Below are 10448 nucleotides of genomic sequence, written 5' to 3' on the forward strand. Positions count from 1 at the left end.
CTGATCTGTGGAGAAGTTTAGCAAAAGTATGGGGTTCTTTTAAAGATAACATTGAGTTTTCCATTGGAAATGGTAGGAGAATTCGGCTGTGGATTGACCCCTGGCTTAAGAACGAAGGTAGCTTAATCCAAAAAGCTATCATACCAGTAGAAGAGGAAAACATGGAAATCACTCTCACAGAAGCTACTGACCTAAATGGAGGATGGGATTTTAACTTACTCAGAAGATATCTTCCAGATAACATAATCTATAAAATTCAGGCCATACATCCCCCTTGGGATAACCTTGAAGAAGACAAAATTCTATGGAGTTTGACACCAACAGGAGAATTCAACATAGCAAGTACATATAGAAAAATCAGCCAGCAGATAGATACACAGGACCGCATATAGGAAGTTTTATGGGGATGGAAAGGACCCCAGAAAATAAAAATCCTTATGTGGCTAACCTTGCATAGGAAATTGATGACAGGTGCGAGAAGAAGAAAATTATTTGGTACAGGAGATGAATGTCATCGTTGCAATAGTCTGACGGAAGATCAAAGCCATGTCCTGCGAGATTGTCCTGCTGCTTCAAGTATATGGACTCAATTAATTAATCCCTGTAAAATTCAAAGCTTCTTTAGAGCTCCCTTCGATGTTTGGCTCCGATGAAATTTAACAACAGAGTTAGGAAAGAATAACCAAACTCCATGGATCACAAAATTCTCAGTTACCTGCTGGTGGCTATGGAGGTGGCGTAACTGTGAAATCTTCTCTCCTCCCTTCAGACGGCCGATAGACGCTATAGCAACTATTTTTCAGACAACAAATTCCATAAATGAAGCTTTCAAAAAAGAGGAGTTATTCTGTCAAAAGAAAAGAAGAGTGGAGATTGAAGTAGCGTGGAAACCCCCTGTAGAAGGCTGGATAAAATTCAATTCTGATGGGGCGTCCAACGAAAAAGGTTCAGGATGTGGTGGCCTGGCAAGGGACCATTGGGGGAGATGGGTTGCCGGCTTCATGGCTAATTTAGGGACTTGTTCTGCCTTTCAAGATGAATTGTGGGGAGTATGCTATGCATTGAAGACTGCCTGGGATTTGGGGTTCAAAAGAGTGGAACTTGAAGTAGACTCAAGGGCTGTATATGAAGCAATTACGAAAGGAAGGAGACTGAATCAACACCCAAATAACTTAATCAGGAGTATCAATGTTTGGTTGAAAAAACAATGGAGTGTTAAAATCAGACATACCTATAGGGAAGGTAACCAGGCTGCAGACTGGCTGGCAAAAAAAAGTGTGGAGGAGAGAGATGCAGGGTACAGCTTCATTGACTCCCCTTTTATGGATTTGAGATCCATCTTAGATGCTGACATGAGAGGGGTCTCCTTACCCCGTTGTGTTATTGATTTATAACTGTTTGTTTTCTTTTTGGGGCTTTCAGCCCCCTTTGACTACCAAAAAAAAAAAAGATTGAGAATTTGAATCTTATCTCGTACATGCAATAACTAATTGGCGATAAATCTTTAAATAGAGCTCAGATTCGCGACAAATTAATTATTAACTTGTTAGTTTGAGAATACCATAAACAATAAAAGAAATAATAATTTATATTTTATCCAACAAAATATATCTTTTAATTTGATTGGTACTATATAAGTTTGTTTATTTCTACACGCGAGAACTTGATTTAGTGGTAAATTTCCTTATCTTGCAATAGGTATATTCGGGTTCAAGATTTGATCGAAGTTAATAATAGAAAAAAATATTTATTTTTTTGGGGTTTAAATCTTTAGTAGATTAAGATTGAGAATTGGATCGGTCAATGAACCAATAAAACGACTGATTTATTGATTTAATGATTTGATCAAAGTTTAATTGAATTCAACCGATTTAATTAAATATTAAATAAAATTATTAAAAATTTTATATATAATTTTAAATATTTAAATTTAATCATTTTTAACCTAATAAAATTTAAAATTTTATAATTTCACATATTGACTATAACTTTATTAAATGAAATAAATTTTGTTATTTTATTTACTATTAACTATTAAGATATGAAAGTATAGCATTCTCAGTGTATAATAAACTAGCATTAGTATATGAAAACATAAAACTTATTTGGAATTGTTGGACATCATTAAAATTAACACACAAAATTAAAAAATCAGAAAACTAACAATAATATTATTATAATAGAATATAACAAATTAAGAATAATTAGAAATTAACAAAATTTTAACAACTCAGAATTAGTGTACTAACCCAGTAACTCAATCAGTATTATTAACAACAAATTAACAGTACAAAACAAGCAAAAAATTAAATACAAATTTAAAAAGCAGTGCTTAATGCTTACCAGAAAAAGGGACAGAGAGACAGATCAAAAAACCAGCAATAATATTATTATGACAGAATATAGCAACTCAGAATCACTGAACTAACCCAGCAACTGAATCAGTATTATTAACAACAGATTAACAGTACAAAACAAGCAAAAACAAATTCAAGAAGCAATGCTTAATACTTACCGGAGAATGGGACAGAGAGACAAAGAGCAAGCTTGACGGCGACAAAGAGAGAGATCGATGGCGTCGACGGCGGCGAGGGTGAGGAGAAGAGAGAACTCGATGGAGGAGAAGACACGTCTCTGATTGACTTATTTCAAATTTGTTGTTGTTTTTGAAGTTACTGACAAAGACGAAATTTTGTTGAAATTGTAGTCGTTCTAGTCACATTCTTCCAGATTGTCTCTCCATCGAATACTAGAAATTCAAATAGAAAGGTCACATTGTCTCTAATTATTCCATCGTGTTTTGTCACTACTGCAAACAACTGGGCCACTTGATTACTACTTGTCCTATTCATTCGGCTCATAAAGATCAGAACAAAAATCATCCTCATTCTAATGCTTATAAGCCCGTGCCTGTTACTGTTGTTGCCGCTGATGCATCTACCTCATCTACTTCTGGTAGTTCATCTCTTGTTTCTCTAACCGATATTGAGTCTTTTCTTAAACAACTTCTCTCCTTCTTTGGTAATACATTTGCTGCTTTATCCGCTTATCCAAGAAATTCTAAATGGTATTTTGATTCTGGTTGTTTTAATCACATGTCACCCATGCACCATCTTTTCTCTTTATTAACCACTACCACAATACCTTCTAACCACACTACCAATGGATCCCTTATGCATGTGAATCATAAAAGATCTATCACACATTTTGATCTCCATCTTTTCGATGCTTATTCCATTCCTAAATTAAACTTTAATTTTATCTCTATGGCTCAACTAGTTGAACTTAGTTTTTATGTCAATTTCTTTATTTCTGATTATCATGTGCTAGATCTTCGGACGAGATAGATTATCGGGGCTGGATGTAAGATCGGAAGGCTATTTCAACTCTAAGAAAGTTTTAGGATCAATCAATATGAATCTTTTGATTGCATTTCTTGTCAAACTGCAAAACAACCAGCTTTGTCTTTTAATAATAGTTCATCTCTTGTTTGTTCTTCCTTTGATCTTATATATTCTAATATTTGGGGCCCTGCTCCCACAACTTCTTTGGGTAGGGCTCGATATTTTGTAGTATTTATTGATGATTATTCACGGTTCACTTAGATTTATTTGATGTCTAATAGATCCGAGTTGCCTCAGCTTTACATCAATTTTGTTACTATGATTAAAGCACAGTTTTCTAAAGTCATTAAAATTTTTTGACGTGATAATGTAATGGAGTACCGTGATACCAAACTTTTGAAATTTCATGCTGAGCAAGGCACCTTATTTAAGTTCTCTTGTTCCGATACGTCTCAACAAAATGGAAGAGCAGAACGCAAGCATTGTCACATCCTTGATCTGTTCATGAAATGCTCATTTCCTCTTCTTGTCTTGAACGTGCATAGTGTTGAAGCTATCCTCACTGCTGTTCACATTATTAATCGTCTTCCTTCCTCTGTTCTTAGTAACATAATTCCCTTTGAGCATCTTTATAATATGTCACCTAACTATAGTTCTCTTAGATTTTTTGGTTTGTCTATTTTGTTCTCCTTCAACCCCATGAACATAATAGACTTGAACCTCGTGCTTGTTTGTGATGTTTTCTTGGTTATGGTACTAAACATAAAGTCTAGCATTGTTGGGATCCCATCTCTAGACAAATTTGCATATCTCGTCATGTTGTATTCTATGAGCATCACATATTTTCTAATTTCTCCTCCTTTAAACTACAGATACTATTTCTAGTCACCTCTTGATCCTCCCATTTTGCGCTTTCTCTTGTTCCTGATGATCCAAAACCAAACAATGATCCTTCTCCTGTAATCTTTCCTCCTCCACCCACTCGCATTTTCAAGGTAAAAAATCCACCTCTTTGTATTCTTGATTATTATTGTTTTGCTACTATCCTTCACATCCATGAACCTAAGTCATATAAAGAAGCCTCCACAGATCCAAATTGGCAGCAAACAATCCAGGAAGAAATCCAAACAGTAGATAAAGTGCACACATGGGACTTAGTTGATCCTTCTTCTTATTAGGAAGTAGTGGTTAGTAGATGGGTATACAAGATCAAGACTCGCTCTGATGGTTCTATTGACAGATATAAGGCTCAATTAGTTGCTCAAAGATGCACTTAAGAATATAATATGGATTATGAAGAGACTTTTTCTCTTAATGCTCACCTCATGTCTATTTGAGTTCTTCTTGCAATTTCTGTTGTTCTTCTCTCAGTCAGATAGATGTAAAAAATGCCATTCTTAATAATGATTTTACAAAGAAGGTTTACATGAAATCTCATCTGGGATATTCTTGTTCTCCTAACAAAGTTTGTCTTCTTTAAAAAGCACTTTATGATCTTAAAAAAGCTCTTCTAGAATGGTTTGAAAAGTTTAGTATTATTGTCTACAATCTCGATTTCACTTGCAGTCCTTATGAGAATGCTCTTTTCATTCGCAAGAGTACCAAGGGTGTTGTTTTTCTCCTATTATATGCTGATGACATGATCATTATTGGAGATGATGTTGATGGCATCGTGATCTTAAAGCCAGCCTCAACTACCAGTTTGAAATGAAAGATTTTAGATCTCTTAGTTATTTTTTTGGTCTTGAAGTCATCTCGTCAAATGATGGCATTTATCTTTCTCAAGCAAAGTATGTATCTGATCTTCTTGCTAGGGCTGGACTTACTGATAGTCACACAGAATGTACTCCTCTTGAGCCTAATGCTCGTCTCACTCCGTTGAATGGCACAATTTTAGATAATCCCACTTTCTACAGACAGGTGATTGGTGGTCTTGTTTACTTCAATGTTACTCGACCAGATATTGCTTATCATGTTCATGTTGCTAGTCAGTTCTTATCAGCCCCTGCACTACTCATTATGTTGTTGTTCTTCGTATTCTTTGTTATATCACAGGTACTATGTTTTAGGGTCTTCATTTTTTAACTCAATCTTCTTTGACTCTTCAGACATATTTTGATGCTGATTGGGCTAATGACCCTACTTATTGATGTTCTACTACTAATTACTTTTTTTATGACTTTCTTATCTCCTAGCAAGTTAAGAAGTAAACTTTTACTACTCTCTAAAGCACCAAAGTAGAATATCGTGCTTTGGCTAACATTATTTCTGCTGAAGTACTGGCAATTTATTGGCTTCTTGAAGATTTGGGGGCTATTGAGTCTTCTCCCACTGATCATTATTGTGATAACAGGAGTGTTATTCAAATTATCCATAATAATATCTTTTACGAGTGTACCAAACACATCAAGATTGATTATCGCTTTGTATGTCAACTTCTTCTCATTGGTGCTATTCGTCTAATAGTTGTTGCGACTATGGATTAAACAGTTAATATCTTTACAAAGGCTCATCATCCTATACGTTTTTAAAATTTAGTGTTCCAAACTCAAAATAATTTCATTTAGCTTCTACTTGCATTGAGTTTAAAGGAGATATTAAAGTAACTATATTAGTTAGTATTTAGGTTGGTTAGATAATAAATATTATTAGTAATTGTAATAGTTGTCAAATATTTCTATATATAACTAGGTATTCTCATATTCACACAACTCAGATATGCATAAACGGAAAAGGATCCTCTAAAGTGACAATGTTAGTAAAGTGGTAAAGTGATGTTTTAATCACCTTTGAATTTGTAATATTTATTATCAGTGAACTTTACTATTTTAATTCAATGGTAATTAATGATGTACTTTTTTCTATAAAGTGACAATACAATTTTAAAAGAACCAGATCCTGCATAAATACATTAAATTTTTCTCTCTGAATTTCTAATATTTCTATCACTTTTCATTTGTTTGTTCCAATCACCATTTTAATAATAATAATAATAATAATAATAATAATAATAATAATAATAATAATAATAATAATAATAATAATATCAGATAACATAGAATCTAAGCTTTACATTGTTTATCTCTGAGCAATTTATTTTTTGAGGTCCAATCAGAGAACCAACTACTTTTTCAGTTAACAATTATATATTTAAAAAACAGATACAAAAAAAAATTCAAAAAAGGAAAATGTAAAAACAATTTTTCTTTACAACAAACAAGAGAGAATGGAGGGATGAGAAGCTTCGCATTGTATTTTGGAAAAAAAAAAACCGTTTTTTTTTAACACAGTTTCTTTTTAATGTGGGTTAATCAAATAATAAACTTTTTTTCTTTTTAGCAAACAGCCATTCAACAACAAAAAATTCAAATATAATGTTTAATAATTAGATGGGCAGATAATGAGATAGGGAGGGAGGAAAAAAGATAAAGATGATTGATTGTAGTAAAAGGTTGATTTCCAAATTTTCTATCCGAGTAAAACACTAAAAATATCTTACAAGATTTAAGCACCAACAAAATTACTCTTAAGAAAATTAAAATTATACAAATTTTTTAAAAGATATAAAAACATGATAAAAATAAAAAATATTGTAAATAATAAATAATTTATATATTTACAAAAAATTTATGTATTTATAAATGAATAACTATTTAAAAAATATAATAAACAAAAGTACAAGTGGACGATCCTAAACCTCTTTTTCATTCTTTATTAGGTTTTGACCATTAAAAGAATTATAAAAAAATTTTCTTGCATCAAATTTTAAGAATAAAAATATTTTATATTTCTAACCATATTAATAATAAATTGTATTAAAATAATATATATAGTTAATTTTTATCATGTTTTTAAATGTTTTGAGGAATTTTTGTTGTTTTAATCTTTTAGGGATATTTTTATAGGTGTTTAAATCTTTTGAGGATATTTTTTGTGGTTTATTTAAAATATCAAAATTGGTTTTAAAAGAATTTTAAAGGTTTAATTACTTTCTTGGTTTTTATAATTTTACTGAATTTATAATTAGGTCTCTATACTTTTTTTCTTTTTAATTGAGTTCCTATATAACATATCAAATTTTGTAATTAAGTCTATGCTGTGATAAAAACGGTAAAATTAATAGAATATTCCGTATAGTTAATATAATATTCTATTAATTTCAACGTTTTTATCATAGTTGAAACTTAATCACAAAATTCGATATGGTATAGGAACCTAATTGAAAAAAAAAAGTATAAGGACCTAACTAAAAATTTAACGAAACTATAAGAATTGACAGAATAATTAAACCAATTTTAAATTGAACACTTTAAGTTGGTCTGAACAAATTTTAATTTTTTAGAAGTCATCAAGAATTATTTTTATTAGACAAATTGATCCATCTATTATTTTCAATCAAATTTTTACAATACACATTAAACAAATAAATTTTTAATAAATTTTATTATAAGACTAATAAATTTAATAATTTTTTTTCTATGTTATACTGATAATGATGGTTGTTTGCTTGACGACCTCATGCTTACTACCTAATACACTTTACACGTGAAAAGGAAATTAATCAGTAGTGACGAAGTGCCACAACAATTGTCAATATTAAAAAAAATAATGAAATATGATAAATTTCACACATACACACAAACTTGTACTTGAAGCTATTAATAATAATGATAAGTATTATTTCTTCATCTAAGTTTCAGGTAATATTCTAGCTCTCACTCATATAATAATAAAGTACACAAATTAAAACACCTAACTTGGGAGGCTCATTAAAAGAGCACTGTGTATTTATCGACAAAAACGGTGCTAATCGCTCGTCACTCCAATAATCTTTAAACACAATTCACAACTACTAAACCTAAAATCTCTGAGTATTAACAAAATTTAAAGGTAATTGATGCACAGTACTAGTAGTTGGACTACATACTATAATCTAAGTAGTATAAATAACACAAAGCTTATAGTACATAGAACAACACACACACAAGTCTTATTAAGATACTTGTTTCTATTTTCTCCCTTTCAAGGTTTGGTGTGTGGAATATTATTAGTTTTCTCAATGAGAATGGTTTCCACACTTGACTGCGCATTCTTGCGCTTCTTGCTTCCTCTCTTCATTCTTGTTAGCTTTTTTGCTAACTCCGCTGTGCTGGCAACTCAACTTTCAGGTTTGTTCATTATAAATAGGCTTGATTATTGTGTAGATTATTATAATTTTATCAAATTGTTAAGTAAATTATTCTTATTACCGTTTAAAAGTTTGTACTTCAATTTTTGTATTAGATAAAAAATTTTGATTAAGTCTTTTCTATCTATTTTTTTAAATACACAAAGTTTTGTGAAATATTCACTCTTGTATGTATTTGATATACGATGAATTATAACATATTCTAAAAATAAATATTATTGTATTTTTAAAAAAATTAAAACTAATTCTAAATTTTGAAACTATAAAATCCTAACTAAAAAACCATATAATATTAACGAAATAATTAAACCTTATAAATAACAAATCATTTACGCTTATTAGTTATTACACTTTCAAAAATGAGTATAATTAGTTGCATATAGCCATTTAAGTAGTGAAAAAGAAGTTTTGCTAATGCAATAAAATGATTTACAAATATATATATATATATATATAATAATTATTAAATCAATTATAATATATTTATATAGTAACCGAGTTTAACGTTAAAATGAAATTTTCAATGAATTTTGGTTATAAGGTATCATTCAATTAAACCTTTTCATTTATATCTCATTTGTTATTATGAATATAACTTATTATTAATTTTCAACTTTTCTTTTCCTTTGCATTTCTCAAACAGGAAATGAAGCCAAGAGCGAGAGTAAACTTGGAAACCAAGACTCGGCAACAAAAACCCCTGAAGAAGCTCATGATAGAGACGCAAAATTCAAAGGGTTTTTTCATCCAAAACCGATTTTTGAAAAGCCATTTTTCAAAAAATCAATTCCTATTGTCAAGCCGATTCCCATTGTTAAGCCTATACCAAAGCCGATTCCAGTTGTTAAGCCAATTCCAATTGTTAAGCCCATACCAAAACCGGTTCCTATTGTGAAACCTATTCCTGAACCGGTTCCAATTGTTAAACCTGTAATAAAGCCGGTTATAATTAAAAAACCGGTTCCTATTCCAGTTGTTAAACCAATTCCTGTTGTGAAGCCTATCCCGGTGTTTAAACCTATTCCAAAGCCAATTCCAATTGTGAAGCCTATTCCAGTGTTGAAGCCAATTCCAGTTGTTAAGCCTATTCCAAAGCCAATTCCAATTGTGAAGCCTATTCCAGTATTGAAGCCAATTCCAGTTGTTAAGCCTATTCCAATTGTGAAGCCTATTCCAGTGTTAAAGCCAATTCCAGTTGTTAAGCCTATTCCAATTTTCAAACCTATTCCGAAACCAATTCCTATTGTTAAGCCCATTCCAGAACCGATTATAGTGAAAAAGCCCGTTCCAATTCCACTTGTTAAGCCATTTCCTAAACCATTTCCAATCTCCAAGAAACCTTTCTTTCCTCCACAGAATCCAGAGGTTGAGCAAGAGACATTTCTAAAGCCAAAGCCTCTCTTTAAAGAGCCTATTCCTAAATTACCATTTCACCCTGAATTCAAGAAACCAATTCTACCTCCTAAGCCAATTCCAAGTCCTTAAGATTATTATAAGAGTCTTCTTAGCCTTATTCTACAATAAAGTTTTATGATGTTTGTATCTTCAGAATTATGGTTTCATAAATAATATAGTATTTCAGCTTGTGTGTATTGTATTGAGAAACAGGTGTGCTCTTTATATATTTTCTCTTTAAGAAGTTCTATATTGCTATTGTAAATCGATTTTAATAATAATTAAACTAAAGAATGGCAGCATCGTTTCTTTTTCTTTTGTTTAATGTTTTTAACATTTTTAATATCAACTTGTGTTTTGATTTAATGTTTCTATAACTATTGCATTGAGAGTAATGATTAATAGTTTTAGCTGTTACGAAAACTAATGAGCCATGAATTACCAAAAAATAATTATGGTAATGAGGTTTTGGAGGATTAAAAAAATTTTATTATATAATCAAGTTGGGTTGATCTAGTGAT

General features: G+C 31.0%; 1 protein-coding gene across 1 annotated transcript; it reads left to right on the forward strand.

Moving 5' to 3' along the window:
* Positions 1 to 8324: 8324 nt before the first annotated feature.
* Positions 8325 to 10229, forward strand: LOC107611852 (uncharacterized). Its single transcript, XM_016313741.3, has 2 exons — positions 8325 to 8512; positions 9176 to 10229. Exons 1-2 carry the CDS (start codon positions 8404 to 8406, stop codon positions 10015 to 10017), a joined length of 951 nt encoding a protein of 316 aa, XP_016169227.3. The 5' UTR covers positions 8325 to 8403; the 3' UTR covers positions 10018 to 10229.
* The last annotated feature ends 219 nt before the right edge of the window (positions 10230 to 10448 follow it).

The sequence above is a fragment of the Arachis ipaensis genome, chromosome B8 (genome assembly GCF_059453495.1).
Source record: "Arachis ipaensis isolate K30076 ecotype BB chromosome B8, ASM5945349v1, whole genome shotgun sequence".
Classification (NCBI taxonomy): Eukaryota; Viridiplantae; Streptophyta; class Magnoliopsida; order Fabales; family Fabaceae; genus Arachis; species Arachis ipaensis.

Excerpts from the sequence above, each read along its gene's own strand:
- LOC107611852 (XM_016313741.3), top strand. The coding sequence starts at position 8,404 with ATGAGAATGGTTTCCACACTTGACTGCGCATTCTTGCGCTTCTTGCTT. Across the intron at positions 8,513-9,175 it reads GCTGGCAACTCAACTTTCAG|GAAATGAAGCCAAGAGCGAG; the intron begins GTTTGTTCATTA and ends TTTCTCAAACAG.